Source organism: Saccopteryx bilineata, chromosome 4 (genome assembly GCF_036850765.1).
Source record: "Saccopteryx bilineata isolate mSacBil1 chromosome 4, mSacBil1_pri_phased_curated, whole genome shotgun sequence".
Taxonomy (NCBI): Eukaryota; Metazoa; Chordata; class Mammalia; order Chiroptera; family Emballonuridae; genus Saccopteryx; species Saccopteryx bilineata.
The window spans coordinates 79,640,416-79,663,220 of record NC_089493.1 but is presented as its reverse complement, the minus strand read 5'-3'; the positions used below and the strand labels follow the sequence as shown (position 1 = coordinate 79,663,220).

The window sequence follows — 22,805 nt, the reverse complement described above, 5'->3', positions numbered from 1 at the left end:
TTCTCTCTGTCCCTGTCTATCCCTCTCTCTGACTCTCTCTCTGTCCCTGTAAAAAAAACCACAAAACAACAACATAAGGTTTGCCATTTTAACCATTTTTAAGTGCACAGTTTAGTGGTATTAAATACATTGACATAGTATTACAATAACCACCACCACCACCTGCCTCTATAACTTTTCTTCATGTTGTAAAGCTGAAACTCTGTACCTGTTAAACAATAATTCCCCATTCCCTACCCCTAACCCACTCCTAGCAACCACCATTTTACTTTCTGTCTTTATGATTTTGACTATACTATAAATTTTTCATATAAGTGGAACCATACAGTATTAGTATTTGGTGACTAGTTTATTTTGCTTAATAGAATTTTCTCAGGATTTATCCATGTTGTAGCATATTGCAGAATTTCTTTCTTTTTAAAGGCTGAATAATATTCCACTTTATGTATATACCGTATATTGCTTATCCATTCATCTGTTGATGGACCATTGGGCTGCTTCCTTGTGTTATTGAACATAGGTGTTCAATATCTCTTTGAGACCCTGCTTTTAATTTTTTTGGGTATATACCCAAAGTGGAATTTCTGGATCATATGCTAATTCTGTTTTTAATTTCTTAAGGACCTGCCATACTGTTTTGTAGAGCATCTGTACCATTTTATTGTTCTACCAACAGTGCACAAAGGTTTTAATTTTTCCAAATCCTCACCACTACTTTGAAAGTAGCCATCCTAATGGGTATGAGGTGATATCTCATTGTGGTTCTGATTTGTATTCTTTTTTTTTTTTTTTTTTTTTTTTTTTTTTCCGAAGCTGGAAGTCAGACTCCCACATGCGCCCGACCGGGATCCACCCGGCATGCCCACCAGGGGGTGATGCTCTGCCCATCTTGGGGCGTTGTTCTGCCGCAATCAGAGCCATTCTAGCGCCTGAGGCAGAGGCCACAGAGCCATCCTCAGCGCCCGGGCAAACTTTGCTCCATTGGAGCCTTGGCTGCGGGAGGGGAAGAGAGAGACAGAGAGGTGGGAGAGGGGGAGGGGTGGAGAAGCAGATGGGCGCTTCTCCTGTGTGCCCTGGCCGGGAATCGAACCCGGGACTCCTACACTCCAGGCCGACACTCTACCACTGAGCCAACCGGCCAGGGCCTGATTTGTATTCTAATGATTAGTGATGTTTAGTATCTTTTCAAGTTCTATGGCTATTTAGTTTTTTGGAGAAATGTCTGTTCAAGTTGTGAACAAAGGGGCTATGCAAAATACCTGACAAGTTCAGAGAGGCCACATGGCACGCCTGAGAAGCTCAGTGACCAAAAGTAACCACACAGGATGGTCTGATCATAAATTTCTAAGTGGGTAGGTTATAATGTGTACTCATGTTCCAGGCCTATAACTTCCTTAGCAAAATTCAGTTTTTAAGTGAGCTCTGTCCATTTTTCTCATGCACCTAGGATATCATGTCTTTGAAATGTCAGAGTAATTTTCCTACCTCCTAGAAGGCTCAACCATCAGCACCAGAATACAAACCACTAGATATGGGATCACAGAATCCCTCATTGTTACTTTGTTCCCTGCCTACCGTCTCTATGTGCTGTAAATGTTACTATCCACCAATGCAAAAGAAGTATGTGTTTCTATGTTTTGCCTCTGATCCAATCCTGGAGATTTCTGTACTGGACTTTCTCCCACATACTTAATCTATCAGAATGGATTTCATATACCTTCCTTATGTATTCTCCTTAGATTCTAATGTGTAAAATAAGCTGCAAACTGCCATTCTCTAGACTAGTATTTGTGATCTTGCTCCCCAGCATATGTTAGCAGTTTGGCTCAAATAAACTCATACATACTCTTTATGTTTGGGCATTGTTCACAATGACAGAGTCCCTTGAAATGGGTTATTTGTTGTTCTTGTATTCTGAATGTTAATCCCTTATCAGATATATGTTTTGTAATTTTTTTTTTCATTCTGTGGGTTTTTTCTGTCTTGTTAGTATCTTTTTTAGATTTTTAAAATTTTTATTTATTCATTCGTTTTTTGTGAGAGACAGACAGGGAGAGAGATGGGAAGCATCACCTCATAGTTGTGGCACTATAGTTGTTCAGTGATTGCTTCTCATACGTGCCTTGATAGGAGCTTAAGCTGAGCCAGTGACCCCTTGCTCACCTGGTGACTTTGGGCTCAAACTAGTGACCTTGATCTTCAAGCCAGTGACCTTTGGGCTCAACCCAATGACCATGTGGTTGTCTATGATCCCACGCTCAAACCAGCAACCCTGTGCTCAAGCTGGTGAGCCCGTGTTCAAGCCATTGAAACCTCAGGGTTTCAAGCCTGGATCCTCTGCGTCCCAGTCCAACACTGACCCATTGTGCTACCGCCTGGTCAGGCTGTATATGGTTCTTTATGAATGTTTTGGTCTTTAATGTTTGGCTCCTGAAAGTGGAAAAGTAGAAAATGAAAGGGGAGAGAATGTTGGCCTTTTAGTCCCTTGGAAGTCACTTAAGATACAAGAGAAAGGCTTTCAACAGTGGGGGTGGGAGAAAGGTACAACATGCTGCCTTCCTCTTTGTACCTTTGTGATGAGAAGCAGCATTCATAGCAGGGATCCCTCCTATTTGGAGAACAGGGTTCATTTTGCCCACCCTAGCTCTCATAACCTTTGTATAAGCTGCTCAGGAACATATGTAAAGCTTGTGGCTGGGGTGTGAGGAAACGACAGTTGGCTACTGTGCTAAGAGTTTATATTGATCACAGTTAATGACAGTTGATTGTCCAAGTCTTCCCCTGGAAGTTGCAAGCTTTCAACAGACTCTAGAGTTCCTAAATAGTTATAATAGGAAGATTCTGCCAGTGCAGTTGTTGTTGGGAAGGGTAGATGGATTTCCCGATGCTGCTTACTCTTCTGTCTTCCCAGGATCTTCTCAGTTTACATTCTTTTTTTTTTATTTTGTTTTTGAGAGATTAAGAGAGAGGCAGGAACATGTGCCCTGACTAGGGAATTGAACCAACAACCTCTGCTCCAGGATAATGCTCTTACTAACTGAGCTGTCTGGCCAGGGCTAAATTTCTTTTTTATTTTCAGAGAGACAGAGGAAGGGAGATGGAAGGGATAAGGAGGGAAGTAGTTATTTGTTGTTCCACTCAGTCATGTACTGATTGGCTGCTTCCTGTGTGTGCCCTGACCAGGGATTAAATCTACAACCTTGCTGTTTCGGGAAGATGTTCTTAACTAACTGAGCTAACCGGCCAGGGCAATGTTCATTCTTGATTTAAAGAAAAAAATTGTTACTATCAGAACTGAATATTGTATTGGTGTCACTTTTCATTTTCATCTGTAATTTCATTGCACTTCTAATCAAAATGTTGACAGCCTTTTATGTGAAACCCGAAAAGTTGATTCTAAAACTTATATGGAAATGCAGAGGACCTAGAAATTGCGAGGACAATCTTGGACAGTGACAAGATGGGAGGACTTGTTCTGTTGAATGTCAAAACTTATAAAACTATTACTTTTTAAGACAGGGTGAGACTGGCTTGAGTATAAAGTGAACAGATCAGTAGAACAGAATAGAGGGGCTACAGTAGATTCAAATGTATGTTGACATTTGATTTGACAAAAATGACAGGAATTAAAGATAAGAGTGATCTTTTTAATAAATGGTGGTGAAATCATTAAATATTCATATGGTAAAGAGCTAAACTATTCCTTACACCATGCATGAAAATACAATTTCTAGGCAGATTATAGACCTAATTATGAAAAGATAAACAATATAACTTTAAAAAGATAATATAGAATAATGGGAAGGTTTATTAAATAAGCATGACTGAAGAAAACCTCAATTCTTAAAGGTAATACTTTTGACTAGTTAAAAATGAGAAATTCAAGTTTTTAAGACATTAAATGAGTGAAAATATAAGCTACAGTGAGAGAACAGATATTTGCAATACCTAAGGACTTATATCCAGAATGTTGTTGAGATGTCTGCAAATTAATCACAATTTAAAAGGTTTCATAAAAAGTGGGCAAAATTTTGGAGGCACTTTGTAAAGATGATGTTGAACAGCTCATTCATCATCAGGCAAATGCAAACTAGTTCATAGCAAGGATTCAATTACATGCCTGCCAGAATGGGTATAATTAAAATCCTGGATAATATCAATTATTGATAAATGGAAACTCATATACTGCTAATGGAAATGTAAATTGGTATAACTACTTTTGAAAATAGTTTGTAATTGTCACTAATCACCAGGGAAATGCAAATTAAAGTCACAATGAGATATCATGTTACATCAGCAAATCAACTAAGAATAAGTTGTTGGCGAGGATGTGGAGAAAAGGTGCAGGGTACCCTTGTGCACTGTTGATGGAAATGCATATTGGTGCACCCACTGGGGAAAGTAGAATGAAGTTACCTCAAAAATTTAAAAATGAAACAGCCTTATGACCCAGCAATATCACTCTGGGCATATATCTGAAGAAATTCGAAACACTGATTCAAAAGAATATATGCATCCCTATGTTCACTCCAGTGTTATCTGTAATAGATTTGGAAGCAGCCCAAGTGTTCACCAGTAGATGAGTGGATTAAAAAGCTGTGGTATGTTGACCCTTGCCGTTTGGCTCAGTGGTAGAGTGATGGCCTGGCGTGTGGATGTCCCAGGTTCAATTTCTGGTCAGGGCACACAGTAAAAGCACCCATCTGCTTCTTCACCCTTTCCCTTCTCGCTTTTCTCTCTCTCTTCTCTTCCCTTCCTGCAGCCAAGGCTTGATTAGAGTGAGTTGGCCCTGGGTGATGAGGATGGCTCCATGGCCTCCACCTCAGGCTCTAAAATGGCTCCAGTTGCAATGGAGCAACAGCCGTAGATGGACAGAGCATCGCCTCCATTGCCTGTTGGATCCTGGGCAGGGTGCATGCGGGAGTCTGTGTCTGTCTCCCCTCCTCTCACTTAAAAAAAAAAAAGCTGTGGTACATTTACACAATGGAGTACTACTGTGCTGTAAAAAAGGGAAATCTTACCTTTTGTGGCAGCATGGATGGACCTGGAAAGCATTGTGTTAAGTGAAATAAGCCAGTCAGAAAGACAAGTGCCATATGATTTCATTCATATGTGGAATCTGGGGAACAAACTAAACTAACAAAATAGAAACAGGCTCATAAAAAATAGACTGACAGCTCTTCGAGGGGAGATGGGTTTTGGGGTTGGGCCAAAAGGTGAAAGAATTAAGAGAAAAAAAACTTTACAGAAACAAAGAACAGTGTGATGATTCCAGAGGGGAAGGGATGGGGGCAGGTAGGAGAGGGTATAGCAGGAATAAATGGTAATGGAAGGAGACTGACTTGGGGTGGTGAATACACAGTACAATATACAGTTGATGTATTCTAGAATTGTACATCTGAAACCTGTATAATTTTATTAAGCAATGTCACCCCAATATTCAGTGAAAAAAAATCATTGGCATTATCTACTAAAGCTGATGATTTACATGCCCTTGATCTAGTAGTTTGACTTCAAAATAACCAGCAGATCTACATTGTACAGGAATGTTTTATGGCACCATGATTCACAGTAGCTAAACCGTGAAAACAGCTCCAGAAATCTAAAACAATAGAATGAATAGACAGTAGTATGAAAAATTAGTGGAATAATCTACCACAGTTAAAATAAATGAATTATAGGTAAAGAGCAGAGATGCATTTTACAAATATAGTATTGAGTGGAAAAAAGGTAGGGAAAGTATAGCTCTGTGATTACATTTAAATGAATTGAAAAAGCAGGCAGAATTTAGAGTTGTGTATTTTGGTGTTAAAAAGGGAAGGCAAGAAGTTGGTTTATCATTTTAGCTGTTTTCTTGTGTGGGAAGGGATTGTGATTGAGAAAGGGCATACAAAAGCTTCTAGGGTTGTTGGTAATGCATTGCTTGACGTGTATAGTGTATACTTGTTAATATGTATTAAGCCATATATACATTGTTTCTATACCTGTGTGTATTATATTTGAAAATAAATAAATTCAAAACACCTACAAAAATGGGAGGGGAGAATATGGTATGTTGATTATTAGCATGACAGTTTTCTGGGACTTCTATATCTACCACTATTCATTTATGGAACAACTACTGTTGACACTGCTAGAAGTGAAAGGCTTAGATATAGACAATTAAAATGAAGGCCATTTCTAAGAGGTTACTGCCAATTTGATGAAACAGGTATGTGGTAAACATAGATGTGTGTTTATTGTAATTTTAAGTGCTACAATAACATAGGTGTCTTAATGCTTTAAGTGTCATGAGCAAAAGGTTTATTGGGAATTCGGGAGACAGTGATAATGTCAGGAGACCTTGGGAAGATAATATATAATATATTGGGAGGCATTTGAATAGAAATAAGGGGAAACCACTTTCTTGAAACAGGTTTTTCTATTCTTGGTTTCTGTGACTGTATGCTACTCAGGTTCTCCCCTTAATCTTACCTTTGCTAGCTCCATTTTTCTGGATTTCAGGTGAAGTGGTCGGAGGATCTTTAGTATATTGGGAAAGAGAGCCCAAAAGTGCTCTTGGATCGCAGGCTGTGATGAAGAATCAAGTGGATAGGGAGGGGGCTAATGGAATGTGAGGAATTGGCTCTGCCCTGGTGGGGAGTCTGTCCATTTTTATGGTTTCATATGTAGTCTCTGCCAATGACTGTCTGATTTTTATTGCTTCCCCAATTTTATGATGTTGCTGTCACTTCAGTCTTAAAAGTTCTAAGCAAGTCCTAACAGAACTTCAGCTTCTTTTCTGAATTTTCCTACTTACTGGAACCACCATTGATTCACAGTTGAAACTTGAATCTTTTTTAAGACATTTTAAGAGGTTTTCTTCTGAAGTACTATAATGTGTACTTTGTAGCTATTTTCCAAAGAAAAAGACAAACAGGGTCCTTTAATTAGTACAGTAGCTTTTAGAGACTTAAAAATCCTTGAAAGATAATTGAAAGAGGTCAAAAACAATAGGGCTTGCCCTGAGGCACTTTTATTTTTGCATTAAAATTAATGAGTATGAAATCATTAGCAACATTAGACAGCTTTTACCAAATGAGTGGTAGAGCCTCAGTAAATACCACCTTTATTGTGAAGGCATCCCTGGTTACCTATTTAAAAATCGTAACACTTGGCCTGACCTGTGGTGGCACAGTGGATAAAGCATTGACCTCTGGAACACTGAGGTTGCGGGTTCAAAACCCCTGGCTTGCCTGGTCAAGGCATGAGAATACTAGGGAGTTGATGCTTCCTGCTTCTCCCCCACCTTTCTTTCCATATCCTCTCTAAAATCAATAAATACAGTCTTTAAAAATTGTAACACTTGCCCTCAAAATACATATCTGTGCATACACGTCCTACATACTGCTTATTTCCCTTTTCTTCTGCTTTACTTTTTCTCATATGCACTTACCACAATCCAACTTTTTTTTAACACTTTTTAAAAAATTGTCTTTTTTATTGTCTGTTTTGCTCTCTTCCTCCTAACTTAAATGTAAGCTCCACGAAAATGGGGATTTTTGTTAATTTTGTTCATTACTATATCTACAAAGTCTGATATATAATAAATTCAAATATTTATACATGAATGAACACTGGGGTCTTAGAGAAGAAGCCTTTGTGAATTATGTGGCAGATGAGCTAGGTTATAAAAGTTGGATAGCAGGAACTGCTAACTAGTGAAGTAATTAGCTCAAAGTTTTTTTCTTCCTATTTTAATTTTTAAGACTTTATTCAACATTTTATGGTTCTTCTCTGAATGATGTTAGCTGTAGGAACCCTTTAGACCAGGGGTCTCCAAACTTTTTACACAGGGGGCCAGTTCACTGTCCCTCAAGACTGTTGGAGGGCCAGGCTATAAAAAAAAACTATGAACAAATCCCTATGCACACTGCATATATCTTATTTTAAAGTAAAAAAACAAAACGGGGACAAATACAATATTTAAAATAAAGAACAAGTAAATTTAAATCAACAAACTGACCAGTATTTCAATGGAAACTATGGGCCTGCTTTTGGCTAATGAGATGGTCAATGTCTGGTTCCATATTTGTCACTGCTAGCTGTAACAAGTGATATGACGCGCTTCCGGAGCCGTGACGCGTACATCCCGCGTCACCGGAAGTAGTACTGTACGTGAGGGACGCTGCTACATACAGTACTCCAGGAGCACAGGATATGGATGCTGACCACCAATGAAAGAGGTGCCCCTTCCAGAAGTGTGGTGGGGGCTGGGTAAATGACCTCAGGGGGCCGCATGTGGCCTGCGGGCCGTAGTTTGGGGACCCCTGCTTTAGACATAGTTGCGGTCTTACTATTCAGAGCAAATATTAAGTAGCAGTTTGAATTCTCCTTTGATGTAAAAGAGTATTTGAATTAAGTGTGAATGCTGCTCAGTCATATTTCATGTTATTTTAGGGAAAGAGTTTGGATCTTTGGCTTAGAACCAACTAAATCTTGAGGATTAACTATTAAAATACAATATATAATGTTTGCTTCTCTGTAACTGTCTTCTTTCTGGGATGGGCATTTTGCTTCAAGAATAAATCCTCTTAACCTAGATCTTCCATTTGTTTTCTTTTGTGTAGAACTTCTGGATGGTATGATTTAATCTCATTTGGGTTTCATTGCTTTTCTTTTGACATATTTTTGCTCTAGTGCTAAGTTCAGGCTATTTTTTGAATACAATTTGTCATCAGAGGGCAACAGTAACAGCTCAGTCTTTGAAGACAGATTAACTGGGTTTGATCCTTAATTTCTGCTTCTGCAAAATGATAATATCTCAGGGACTGCTGTGACAGTCAAATGAGGTAAAACATATTAAGTGCTTAGTGTAGGTATATAGTAAGGTTCAATAAATATTTGTTATTTGTAAAATTAAAAAGTATAGTATAGAATGGTTATCTTATTAAGATTATAAAGAAGGCCTTTTCTGACTCTGCTAAATATAATAGCATCTCCTGTTAACTTTTCATTCCTCACCATGCTACAGTTTTTCTACCTTGCACTTATTATTTGATATTGTATGTTTACTAGTTTTCTCTTAGTGAATTATAAATATGAGGGCAGAAACTTTGTTTTATTCATAGCTGTGTTCACTTTAGTGCTTAACACAGTATCGGATTTACAGTATTCAACAAATATTTGCTTAATGACTAAATTAAGGTGTATGTGGGCAACTAAAGGTTTTTTGCGGATATCTGATTGATTGATTTTTTAATGAGTTAACTGCTGTTTATGAGGAAGCATATTTTTGTATTGGTGATGTGTCGGTGAGCTTCTCTTGCCAAAAGCACCTAAAATCTTATACTTCCTTTTGTTAAGCTATATGCGAAACAGAGCCTGAACAGCCTGTTCGACATTATCCATTATGGGTGAAAGTAGAAGGTGAAGTAGATCCAGAGCCAGTTTATATCCCAACACCTTCTGTCATTGAGCCTACGAAACCATTGTTGTTGCCTCAGCCAGAAGTTTCATCTACTGTGAAGGGCAAACTACTCACTGGAATTAAACCTGTACGAGCTTATACTCCCAAACCCAATCCTGTGGTAAGCCTGGAATTTCATCTTTTATTGCAAGTTGCAAAAATCATTTGTAAAGATTATGGGTTTCAGCCAAATTTTGGTTTATATTCTGTGAATCATTTTGCTTTCGGGTAATATGTATGTAAGCTATTTCCTTTTTTATTTAATCGGTTTAGTTGCTGGCAGTTAAAAAAATGTCAAAAAAGGAGAAGTTAGTAGTAATAATTGTTTTTTTAAGTGAGAGAGGGGGACAAATGGGAACAGATAGGAAGGGAGAGAGATGAGAAGTATCAGCTCATAGTTGTGGCATCTTAATTGTTTATTGATTGCTTTCTCATACGTGCCTTAACCGGGAGACTTCAGCTGAGCCAGTGACCACTTGCTCAAGCTATCAACCTTTGGGCTCAAGCCAGCAACCATGGGGTCATGTCTATGATCCCTCACTCAAGCCAGTTGAGCCCGCACTTAAGCTGGTGACCTTGGGATTTTGCAGTCTGGGTCCCCAGTATCCCAGGCTGATGCTCAGTCCACTGCAGCACTGCCTGGTCAGGCTAGTAATTCTTAAATATAGCCAAATCTTTCTTCAGGAGGATCATATTAGATGGACTTTTAAAAAACCTGACCTGCAAAAGTCTATAACAGTTGAAATGACTATGTGAAGACTGATAGGTAAAAGAATGGTAAGCATTTATAATTATTAAATCCATTTCCATCTTCTTAGTCCATTAAATTGAAGAAAGATCCTCTTGAGTTCAGTGCTCTTCAGTAGGTCTTTGTACAAGTGCTGATTTAAAACTGTTACCAGTCTGTGATGAAATATGTATAGAAAATAAGAGTAAATATTTAGAAATTTTAATAGCAAATTGATAGTCATTTTATATATACTAAATCTAATCCAAATATTTTGGGCTTATATTTTGTCTTGTTTTTCTAGTAATCTATTTTGTATTGCATTACTAATACAAAAGTAATTAGTCAGTATTAGACTGGTAATTTAAAAGTGTGTTTTTCACCACAGATCATTGGAGAAGCATTGTTTTGGTGTGATCTGAAATTTCTTGATAGAGAATCCAATTTTTTTCTGATTACCCCAAGATTCTGCACATACAAACTGAATTTTAATTTAACTTTTTAAAGTTTGCATTTTAAAAGTTTCACATGTAATAGAAAAATTAAACATCCTTTGCATTTTCAAGTCTAGGACACTGTTTTCTCCCAACATTTGGAATGTTTTGTTGTGTGAAACTTACAGATTCGGGAAGAAGACAAGGATCCAGTCTACTTGTACTTTGAAAGTATGATGACTTGTGCCCGAGTTCGAGTATATGAACGAAAGAAAAAGGAACAGAGACAGCCATCACCATCACCATCCTCATCATTTCAGCACCCCAGCTCATGTCATTCTAGTCCAGAGACCTGTAGTGCAAAGGTGAATTACTTATTGCACAATTTCTCTTTTTTAACTTCTAGTTTCTTGTTGCTGGTATTAGAATTTGCATTACTCTCTGAATAATTTGTAGTCATTCTTGTGGGGCCGAGAAGGCTTAATTGATATGTCTATCAATTTATCTGTTTTTCTCCATACCTATTTTAGAGAACAGTTTCTCAGGGTTATTAAAAGTATTGCTTTTTTTTGGTCCTGGCCAGTTGGCTCAGTGGTAGAGTGTCAGCCCAGTGTGTGGATATCCTGGGTTCAATTCCTAGTCAGGACACACAGGAGAAGTGACCTTATGCTTCTTCACCCCTCCCCCTCCCTTTCTCTTTCTCTCTTTTTCTGTCCCATAGCCATGGCTTGATTGGTTCGAGTGCATAGGCCCTAGGTGCTGAAGATGTCTCTATGGAGCCTCTGCCTCAGGTGTTAAAAATAGCTCAGTTGTGAGCATCAGCCCCATATGGGTAGAGCATCGGCCTAGATGGGGGTGACTGGGTGGATTGTCATCTGGGTGCATGTGGAAGTCTGTCTATCTCCCCTCCTCTTACTTAAATTTAAAATAAATAAATACAACTTTTTTATTGTTTAAAGAAAGTACTGTATTTTTTTAATGTTAGAGTAATTTTTAAAAGGTTAAACATTTCTAGTTTAAATAATTTATCTGTAATTATTAGAATTCATATCTTTACACATTGATGAAATTTCTAAATACCCAAATCTTGGCCCATTAAACAGCAAATATTTTTTCTTCTTTACTTTAATACATTATAAAAAACAATGCAAATTCTTTTCTTGGTAACTTAGTCACTATCAAGGATATTGCAGAACAAGTCTGCTTGTTTTAGCAAAGAGCTATGTAATATGATAGTAATACAGCTATGTATATTGATACGATGCTTTTCCATTTTAATCTTTCTACTGTTTCAGGCTTTTTTGAGAGACTTAATTCTTATGTCTTAGTCATCATTGATAGTATATATGTTGTTGAATTGAACTATTTCTTCTTATTCCATTTCTCAGGAGCCTGATGCTGAACAACAGCCCTTGAAAACAATTACCTGTGACCTGGAGGATGATTCTGATAAATCACAAGGTCAGCATGAAAACCAGATCTTTTTTTTTCCCTTTATTTATTTATTTATTTATTTATTTATTTTTTTTCTGAAGCTGGAAACAGGGAGAGACAGTCAGACAGACTCCCGCATGCGCCCGACCGGGATCCACCCGGCACGCCCACAAGGGGCGATGCTCTGCCCACCAGGGGGCGATGCTCTGCCCATCCTGGGCGTCGCCATGTTGCGACCAGAGCCACTCTAGCGCCTGAGGCAGAGGCCACAGAGCCATCCCCAGCGCCCGGGCCATCTTTGCTCCAACGGAGCCTTGGCTGCAGGAGGGGAAGAGAGAGACAGAGAGGAAAGCGCGGCGGAGGGGTGGAGAAGCAAATGGGCGCTTCTCCTGTGTGCCCTGGCCGGGAATCGAACCCGGGTCCTCCGCACGCTAGGCCGACGCTCTACCGCTGAGCCAACCGGCCAGGGCTAAAACCAGATCTTATTATTTTGGTAGTGATTATAGTAAGAATGAGGGGAGACCAAAACTAACAATTCATAATATGTCAACCTATCCTGTTTCTAGCTTCTGCTAAAAATAGATGATAGGTAAGTTTTTTCTTTTTTTTCTTATTTCTTCTTTTTTTTTTTTTTTACAGAGACAGAGAGTGAGTCAGAGAGAGGGATAGACAGGGACAGACAGACAGGAGTGGAGAGAGATGAGAAGCATCAATCATCAGTTTTTTGTTGCGAGACCTTAGTTGTTCATTGATTGCTTTCTCATATGTGTCTTGACCGCGGGCCTTCAGCAGACCGAGTAACCCCTTGCTCGAGCCAGCAAACTTGGGTCCAAGCTGGTGAGCTTTTGCTCAAACCAGATGAGCCTGTGCTCAAGCTGGCGACCTTGGGGTCTCGAACCTGGGTCCTCTGCATCCCAGTCCGACGCTCTATCCACTGCGCCACCGCTTGGTCAGGCTTCTCATATTTTGTGGGGTTTTTTTTGTTTTTTGTTTTCTTTTTGGTGTTGGATTGTATGACTTCCTTATATACAGGGTGGGGCAAAAGTAGGTTTACAGTGTGAGTATGTGAAACAGTTTGTTCTTGTATTATTATTTATTTATTGTATTATTTTCTATACAAAGAACTGTAAATATATTTCTGCTTGTCCTGTATTTTGGACATTAACCCTTTATCAGATATTCATTGTTGAAGATCTTCTTTCATTCAGTAGGCTGTCTTTGCATTTTGTTGATGGTTTCCTTTGCTGTGCAAAAACATTTTAGTTTGGTGTAGTCTTATTTTTGTTTTGTTTCCCTTGCCCGAGGAGGTATATCAGAAAAATGTTGCTACGAGAAATGCCAGAGATTTTACTGTCAATGTTTTCTTCCTGGCATTTTATTTCAAGTCTTACATTTAAGTCTTTAATCCATTTTGAGTTTATTTTTGCATATAGTGTGTAAGAAGGTAATCTAGTTTCATATTTTTGCATTTATATGCTAATTTTCCCAACATTTATTTATTTATTTATTTTAGAGAGAGAGGAAGGGGGAGAGACAGAGAAAAACATCAGTTTTGTTGTTCCACTTAATTTATGCATTTATTGATTTTTTTTGTATTTGACCTGACTGGGGATTGAACCCACAACCTTGGCTGTAATCAACTGAGCCTACCTGGCCAGGGCCCAACATCATTTATTGAATAGACTTTCTTGATCCTATTGTATGTTCTTGCCTCTTTGTCTAATACTAATTGTCCATATATGGTATAGGTTTATTTCTGGGCTTTCTGTTGTGTTCCACTGATCTATGTGCCTTTTTTTTTTTTTTAATGCTAATATCATGCTGTTTTGATTACTGTAGCTTTTCTATTATAGTTTGATATCAGGTAACATGATGCTGCCATCTTTGTTCTTCTTTTCTCAAGACTGCTGTGGCTATTTGTCATCTTTTACGGTTTTATATAAATTTTTGGATAATTTGTTCTTGGTCTTTGAAAAATGCTATTGGTGTATGTATATATATTTTTTTAAGTGAGAAGAAGGGAGATAGACTCCGCATGTGCTTCATCTGGGATCCACCTGGCAGCAGCCCCTGTGTGGGGCTTCTGAGGCTGATGCTCGGACCAGCTGAACTATTCTCAGCTCCTGAGGCTGATACTCAAACCAGTCACGCCCTGGCTGCCATAGAGGAAGAGAGAGAAAAGAGGGAGAGGATGGGGAAGAGAAGCAGATGATCACTTCTCATGTGTGCCCTGACCGGGGATCGAACCTGGGACTCTACACATTGGGCCAGCGCTCTTATCCACTGAGCCAACCAGCCAGGGCCGCCATTGGTATTTTGATAAGAATTGTTTTGAATCTGTAGATTGCATGGGATAGTGTGGGCCTTTATGATGATAATTTTTTAATCCTATCCATAAGCATGATATATGCTTCTGTTTAGATAAAGTGTCAACCTGGAATGCTGAGGTCGCCAGTTCAAATTCCTGGTCTTGGCCCCATCAAGGCACATACGAGAAGCAACCACTATGAGTTGATGCTTCCTTCTCCTACCTTCCTCCTTTCTGTCTCTCCTCTCTCTTAAAAAAAACAAAAACAATAAAAGTATCTTCAGTTTCTTTTTTCACTATGTTATAATTTGCTGAGTACAGGTATTTTATTTTTAAGACAGATGTAAATGGAGTTGTTTTCTTAGTTTTCCTTACTGATAGTTTGTTATTGGTGTATAAAAATACAACTGATTTCTGAAATTTTTTTTTGTAACCTGCCATTTTACTGAATTTATTAGTTATAGTAGTTCTTTGGTGAAATCTTTTGGGTTCTCTATATAGAATGTAATTTCATTGCAAATGATAGTTTTACTTCTTCCTCTCCAATTTGAATGTGTTTATTTCTTCTTGTGTGTTTGCTGTGGCTAGGACTTCTAGTACTATGTTGAAGAGACTGGTAAAAGTGAACATCCCTGTCTTGTTAGTGATATTTTTTTCTTAAACTTTTTTTTGAACCTCAGTCACATTGGCATACTTAGTTATTGAAATTTTCCCTCATGCCTAAAAAGGCAGTGGAGCAGTTGGATAGAGCGTTGGACTGGGACGCGGAGGACCCAGGTTTGAAACTCTGAGGTTGCTGGCTTGAGCACGGGATCACTGGCTTGAGTGCGAGATCCTAAATATGACCCCATGGTCGCTCACTTGAGTCCAAAGTCACTGGCTTGAACAAGCGGTCACTTGCTTTGCTGTCAACCCCCGGTCAAGGCACATATGAGAAAGCAGTCAATGAAAAGTAAGGTGCCACAACAAAAAATTGATGCTTCTCATCTCTCTCCCTTCCTGTTTGTTCCTATCAGTCCCTTTCTCTGACTCTCTCTATCTCTGTCAAAAAAAAAAAAAAAAAAAAGAAAAAAATAATTTTCCCTCAGGTTCTTAATAGCTGTTGTTAGAGAAATGCAGAGGAAGGAAAGGAAGGAATATCACTGATTTATCTAGCGGAAGCTACTGCCAGATTTGATGACAAGTAATATCTAGGGAGTTTGTTTTTATTTTGCTTCCTAAGACTTTAGACACTTAAGCACTAGTGCTTTTCAACTGCTATTTTTTTTTTCTAGTGGCATGATACACAAAAAATGTGAAAATGTTTTTATAGCACACTTACGTAAAGGGAGGGTTCTGCTGGAGTGGAGAGCACCTGCCTGGGAGTACGACCACCCTTAGAGTTGACAGGATCTGTATCCTGACATATCCGTAACTAGAGAACTGGAGAACTTTGGTTGAGAGGCTCTGCTATAGAAATCTACATGTCTTGTGAAATACTCTTCTAGTTAACATGTTGCCATGAATATAAAACATGCAGAGTTTAGTAGTGATCAGCATACAATATAGAAGCAGAGCAATCATGACTAGATGTAAAAGTAATTCAGAAGTAAAAACCAAAAAGTGATTCATAAATATTTTCAGTAGAAACTAGAGGTAGAGTGCATTTCTTTTTTTTAAACCTAACACTATCTGTCTTGTTTTTTAGGATTGACTTCTTACCATGTCTTAGAAAGAATCTGGCAAAAGTTCTTTGGTTTACCTATATGGATAGCAGAACACCAAACTATACTGAATAAGCTGTAACCTGATTTATAGATTATGCTTTGTTAGCAAGATAATACTTTCTCATGTAATAAAGTAGTTATGGCTTTTAAGAGCAGTCTTAAGTGAGACTCCCTTTATTACCAAGCCTAGTTAGCAGGGCAGTGAGGACTATTATTGTCTGATTCTCTGGAATCTTTCTTTTTCCTGGAAAACTTCTAAATTAGGAGTATTAAATTACCACTGAAAATACATGGGAATGGGACACTAGGCAACTGTTGATTTTCTATACCCCTGGTATCTCTCTGAGAACTTAGGAAAAGTAACAATCTTTCAGAGTTGAATATAAAATACTGTGATGCAGAAATATCTTTTGATTTCTTATCAGAAAAGAGCTGGAAGTCTTCCTGTAATGAAGGGGAATCTTCTACCTCCTATGTGCATCAGAGGTCACCTGGTGGTCCCACCAAACTGATAGAAATCATCTCAGACTGCAACTGGGAGGAGGATCGGAACAAGATTTTGAGCATCTTATCACAGCACATCAATAGCAACATGCCACAGTCACTTAAGGTGGGCAGCTTCATCATTGAGTTGGCTTCTCAGCGAAAGAGCCGGGGTGAGAAGAACCCCCCTGTTTATTCTTCTCGTGTGAAAATCTCTATGCCATCATGTCAAGACCAAGATGATATGGCTGAGAAATCTGGATCAGAGACTCCTGATGGTCCATTATCCCCTGGGAAAATGGATGATCTCTCTCCTGTGCAGACAGATGACCTGGATTCAGTGAGGGAGAGATTACATGGAGGCAAAGGTCTGCCTTTTTATGCAGGGCTTTCTCCTGCAGGGAAGCTTGTGGCCTATAAACGTAAACCCAGTTCAAGCACATCTGGGCTTATCCAGGTGAGAATTATCTTTAATCTGGGTGCAGCACCCTTTTGTATTTAGGTAACATCTTTGTTTTTCAGAGCCCTTTGTAAACCTTATATTATTTATCTTCACATTTCCTGGAAACTGGGTAACAAAATCATTATCTCTTTTTGTAATAGGCCTAGGTTAGATATATACCTAGAGCAAATTTTTGGCACATTTATAAACAAATGTAGAGCCTAGTCTTCTCAGAAAGTTGCTCCTCTTAAACTTCATTGTCTGGGCTCTGATGATACTTTGGCAACCAAGCAGGGATAGTAAGGAATTCAGTCTGGTTCTTAGGATTATTATTACCAGAAAGCTTTAAGAATAAAACAAGGTGAAATTGAATTTAAAATAGGCAGTATATGTTTGGAAACATAGGAGAAATTTTTAATTTAGTAAGGTATTATTCAAATATATAAATTTTTAAAAATTTAAGCACAATTTGCTTAATTTATTTTTTCCTTATGTGAATCATAGCATTTTTGAAAGTATAATCATATCGTAGGACAAATATCTATTCTTACTGTTCAGTAATTTAGGCAGGTTATATTTGTAAAATTACCTGGGCATATGGAAAATCCTTTGCAAAGAGAAGTTCTGAATTAAAATAGTCAAAAGGTTTTTCTCCTCTTGCTCAGAAACATTAAATGCACTTTTTATATCAGTGTAGCAAATGTGTGGAAGTGTCTGACTTTATTAGCTTGACTGCTTCTCTGGGCTTAGGACTATTCCAGTAATAACATAGTTGATCTACTTAGTTAAAAACTTTTTATTGCAGTTTATTTATTTTTTAAATTGATTTTAGAGAGAGGAGAGGAGACTGAAGGGGGGAGGATTGGGAAGCATCAGTTCATAGTAGTTGCTTCTCATATGTGCCTTGACCTGGCAAGTCTAGGGTTTCAAACTGGCTGCAGTTTATTCTTGGTGGTCCTATATAAGTGCTTTTATTGGGATTTCTTAATCTCTTGAATGATGAGAAGAACAGTATTTTTATTTTTATGTAATTTATTGGTTGATACTTTGAGAACAGAGACTTATCTGAGACTAGTCTCTTTGAAATACAGGCATGGAAGTTTTATATTTCTCCTGTCTAGAGCTCAGAAAGCCACCATAAAATGTGACTTTGTATAAGCAGTGTGGCCACTGTAGGCTTTTGAGGAAGCTGCTGGATAGTCTTCAGAGCAGGTCCCAAGGGAGCAGATTAGGGGTATTGGTCTAGACTCCACAGAGCCTGAAAAACTGTATGGTGAAGTTTGCTTCAGGATGGAAAGATCACATTCCATGTACCAAACTGAGGCAAAGATATTCCTGATCTCTCTGAGAGTAATCATAATTTTACTTAAGTAGCAAAGAGTAATTATGTTTTGTGCCTTTGAAGAGAGAGAGTGGCTTGCTTTAGCAATCTTTACCAATTCCCTTTTAATTTAGAGAGTTTGAGTTTCTCCACCTCACTCTACCCCCTCCTCTTTTTAATACTGTTGTAAAGGAGGTGAAAGAAGGATGTCTTCTTTAGTCATCCAGCACGATGACTTAGAGAACATGGGTAAGAAACTTGGGAGGTTTTGTTTTCTCTCTTACTTAAAAAAACTACCCTGCTGCACAAAATAGGGAATCTGTCAACTCAGACAGTAGATAAAAGTCTTTACTTGATTCGTTGATTTATTTTCTTCTGACAATTTAGTGACAATTTTAAAAGTGAGTTTCTACTAGCATTTATATTGAGCTCAACATTTGTCCAAGAGATGAAGGCAGTAACTTCAAAGTTGAGTTTTTAGGAAACTGAGGTAACTCTGTTACTTAGGTTAAAGTAGACTCACTGTATATTTCCCAAATGTGAAGGATAACATGAAAGGACCCTTGTGAGAGGGTTTCATTATGCATCTCTGTGTTTGTCAGAGAGATTCCGGAAAACATATTTTTGCTGATGATTGTTAATAACTTAAGCAGAATTGTTTATTGACAGATAAAACAAATGGATTATTCCTTAGCTATAATTGTATCTTTCACATTCCTAAGATGCAGATACAATGAGTTTCTAAGACCCTCTATTTCCCAGTTACCAAAATGAAGGATGAAATAAGTTCAGAATATCAATTGATAGCATTTTTTTCACCTCCTAAAGATTACTCAGATTATACCAAATGGGAAGAGTTCATTTCTTTTCCCTTTAAATCTGAAAAATAGACTTTTAAAACATTGTAAAAATAAAACCCCTGTCAAGGGAGATGAGTTAGCAAGAGAATTTTATCTTTACAGAATTTCTCTTTGCCACTTGTTTCAGGTTAATGGTAAGAGTTACCCGCAGGCTAAGTTGCTATTGGGACAGATGGGGGCATTGCATCCAGCCAATAGGCTAGCTGCTTATATCACAGGCAGGTTGCGACCCTCAGTCCTGGACCTCTCAACCCTCAGTACTGTCATCTCCAAGGTAGCATCCAATGCCAAGGTGGCTGCATCCAGGAAACCACGTACCCTGTTGCCTTCAACATCCAATTCCAAAATGGCATCCTCCTCCGGCACTACAACAAATCGCCCTGGGAAGAATCTGAAGGCATTTGTTCCAGCAAAAAGACCAATTGGTAAGTTGGATTGTATATGTATTTTGGAAAGGCCTTGACTTTGTTGTGGGCCAGTGGATACAGTATGGAGGCTATAAAATTAGAGAAGTAAAGAATTTGGCATTATTCTTAATGTCTGTTTTGCTTAAATTTTTTTATTTTGGGGGAACTCTTCTGATGACCTGTAATACTAACTCTAGTTAGTATTACAGTTATTACCATTCTTACTTTTCCTAATTTAATATTTCTCCTATGAAGACTGATTTTTTTTTTAAATGAGGAGAGGGGAGATGGTGAGACAGACTCCCACATGCACCCCAACTGGGATCTACCCAGCAACCCCCGTCTGGGGCTGATGCTCAAATCAACTGAGCTAATTTTAGTGCCTGAGGCTGACTCTCAGACCAGCTGAGCTATCCTCAGCGCCTGGGGCTGACGCTCTACAACCAGTTGAGCCACTGGCTGCAGGCGGGTAAGGAGAGGGGGAGAGAAGCAGATTGTCGCTCATCTTGTGTGCCCTGATTGGGAATAGAACCTAGGATGTCCATATGCTGGGTCGACCCTATCTACTGAGCCACTGTCCAGGGCTGAAGACTGATTTTTTTGTTATCAGTCATTATGTATGTTCCTTGAACTTAAGAAACCATAGAGCTAGCAAAATCAAAGTGGGTTTAGTATAGGCTTAAAGTATGAAGGCTCTTATAAAGCATAATTTTGGGAACATTTTACTCATTCCTGTTCGTGAATGAAAACCTTTTTTGCTTAACATTCTATTGCTAGAATCTGTAATAATCTTTTTTGAAGCATTTGTTTTTTAGCATTGAGTGTATACAATTGGTTTATTTATTTATTTACTCAATTTTTTTTGAGAGACAGAAAGGGAGAAGACGTGAGAAGCATCAACTCGTAGTTGCGACCATTTAGTTCATTGATTGCTTCTTATATGTGTTTTGACCAGGGGCTCCAGCTGAGCCAGTGACCCCTTATTCAAGCCAGCAACATTGGGCTTCAAGCCAGTGACCTTGGAATCATGTCTATGATCCCACATTCAAGCCGGTGAGCCTGTGCTCAAGCTGGATGAACCCACACTCAAGCCAGCGACCTAGGCTTGAACCTGGGAGTTTTGAACCTGGGACTTCTGTCCCAATGCTCTATTCACTGCACCACCACTAGTCATGATACTGTTGGTTTATTGAATTTCTCTTTTTGTTGTTTCAAGTCTATTTAAGAATCTTAAGTAAAATTGTCAGTTACTGTATTTTTCCTGTAGTAGGAAATTGAAATCTCTGGCTGAATGCTGGAGTTGTGTGAAGAGAGAGGGATAATCATTGAATATCTTACAAATAACCCTTTTTTTTTCTTTATAAAAAATAGTGGTGATTAAAAAAAGTGTTATATTCCGCCTGCTCATGAAAAATGTCATCACATAATTTAGAAATATGTAACACTTAACTGTCTCATGAGTCTTCAATAAAGAGGTGGAGGTGCTGGTACAGGAGGAAGTGGTGGAAATAAGTTTTAAAATTAGAGTTAGGGGAAAAGATCTTCTTACTTTATCGGTTTGAAGTTGTGTGTGCTGTATGGTCTTGTTAGGGTCCTGGCAAATTGGCTGTATTGTATAGACAAAGATTTTTAGTAGGAACACCCCATTTTAATCCTTTTCTTGTTAGAATATAAAGGTTTGGCATGGGTTGAGGAAGTTTATGGAAATTGACACATATAATGCAGGTAGGTAGTACCTGTAAGAAGTTGACCCAGTGGTTCACACAATAAATGTTGATAAACACAGTCACTAAGAGGAAAAGATATGAGAACTGAAGATTTTTGACCTGCAAATTTTTATTTGCAGCGGCTCGACCCTCTCCTGGTGGTGTGTTCACACAGTTTGTGATGAGTAAAGTTGGAGCCCTGCAGCAGAAGATACCTGGAGTTAGCACACCCCAACCCCTAACAGGGCCACAGAAGTTCAGTATCAGACCTTCTCCAGTAATGGTCGTCACACCTGTGGTTTCTTCCGAGGCAGTTCAGGTGTGCAGCCCTGTGACTGCTGCTGTCACTCCTACCACCCCTCAAGTGTTATTAGAGAATGTTACTGCTGTGACACCTATGACTGCTATTTCTGACGTGGGAACTAAAGAAACTACTTATCCTTCTGGTGCCACCACTGCAGGGGTTGTTGAGGTCTCTGAAACTAATGCCAGCACCCCTGTAACATCTACCCAGTCTACAGCCACTGTGAACCTTATCAAAACAACTGGGATAACTACCCCTGTGGCTTCAGTTGCTTTTCCTAAGTCTTTGGTAGCATCTCCTCCAACCATAACTCTTCCTGTTGCTTCCACTGCCTCCACCTCCATAGTCGTGGTGACCACAGCTGCATCTTCCTCCATGGTGACCACACCAACTTCATCTCTTGGCTCTGTACCTATTATACTCTCAGGAATTGATGGGAGTCCACCAGTGAGCCAGAGAACAGGTAAGGCCTAGATGTTACTAGCTGTTTTACTCTACAGCTGTTTATATAAGTATGGTTGTGATAAGATTATAGCTATATAGGGTAACAGTGTAGGTGTTTCTGTATAACATGATACATGTATTCTTGAACCTTTGCATTCTGCAAGACTGAACACTAAAAATAGTAGAGCTTGTGGTTAATATAGGTTTAGGACAAATCACTGAAAATCTATGCAACCTTGTTACCAGAGTACTAATAAAAATCATAAATGGTACTGTGGAGATAAATTGAACAGCTTTGACAGATGGTTTAGTGGGGCTGGTGATTTCCTCAAGGTATTAAAATTACTCAAAAACATTAGAATGGAAATGGTGGCTCAAGGGTAGTGAAATAATGCACATGGGAATGGAGCTCTGAGGCAGTAGAGCGGTCATTAAGGTGGGCACAGGAGAAAGTTGAATCTGTTGTGTACTGAGAGCTAGGGGTGTACATCTCTGATGAGAGCACCCAAATGGAGGGGCTCCTTTTTTTGGCTGGGGTGGGTTAGTCCATCTTTCTAATTAAAAAAAGAGAGAGAGAGATTATAGGCAGAATTCTGCCAATGCTGCAACAAAGCTGAGAGCTTTTTATTTGTCCTTGCTGAAGGTTAAAATTCTAAGTTCCCTTGCCTAGTAAAAATCATTTGCGAATTAGTCCGGCTCCCATTTGCTGCTGACATTATTCTCCTACTTAGTTATTATACATGAATTGATTGAAATAAAAATAAGGAGGCATATTTCTTTG

General features: G+C 38.7%; 1 protein-coding gene across 19 annotated transcripts in view; it reads left to right on the top strand.

Moving 5' to 3' along the window:
* The window catches only part of MGA (MAX dimerization protein MGA), a 196,763-nt gene that overhangs the window by 146,412 nt on the left and 27,546 nt on the right, over positions 1–22,805 (top strand). For 5 of the 19 annotated variants that reach the window (XM_066276984.1, XM_066276979.1, XM_066276980.1 and 2 more), the window contains 6 exons: positions 9,346–9,569; positions 10,798–10,974; positions 11,998–12,070; positions 16,483–16,997; positions 19,291–19,588; positions 21,417–22,043. In XM_066276984.1, the coding sequence (XP_066133081.1) occupies positions 9,346–9,569; positions 10,798–10,974; positions 11,998–12,070; positions 16,483–16,997; positions 19,291–19,588; positions 21,417–22,043 (1,914 nt within the window). Of the gene's footprint in view, positions 1–9,345; positions 9,570–10,797; positions 10,975–11,997; positions 12,071–16,482; positions 16,998–19,290; positions 19,589–21,416; positions 22,044–22,805 lie in introns of those variants that run through there. The other 14 variants (XM_066276986.1, XM_066276985.1, XM_066276983.1 and 11 more) reach the window with 14 other exon arrangements.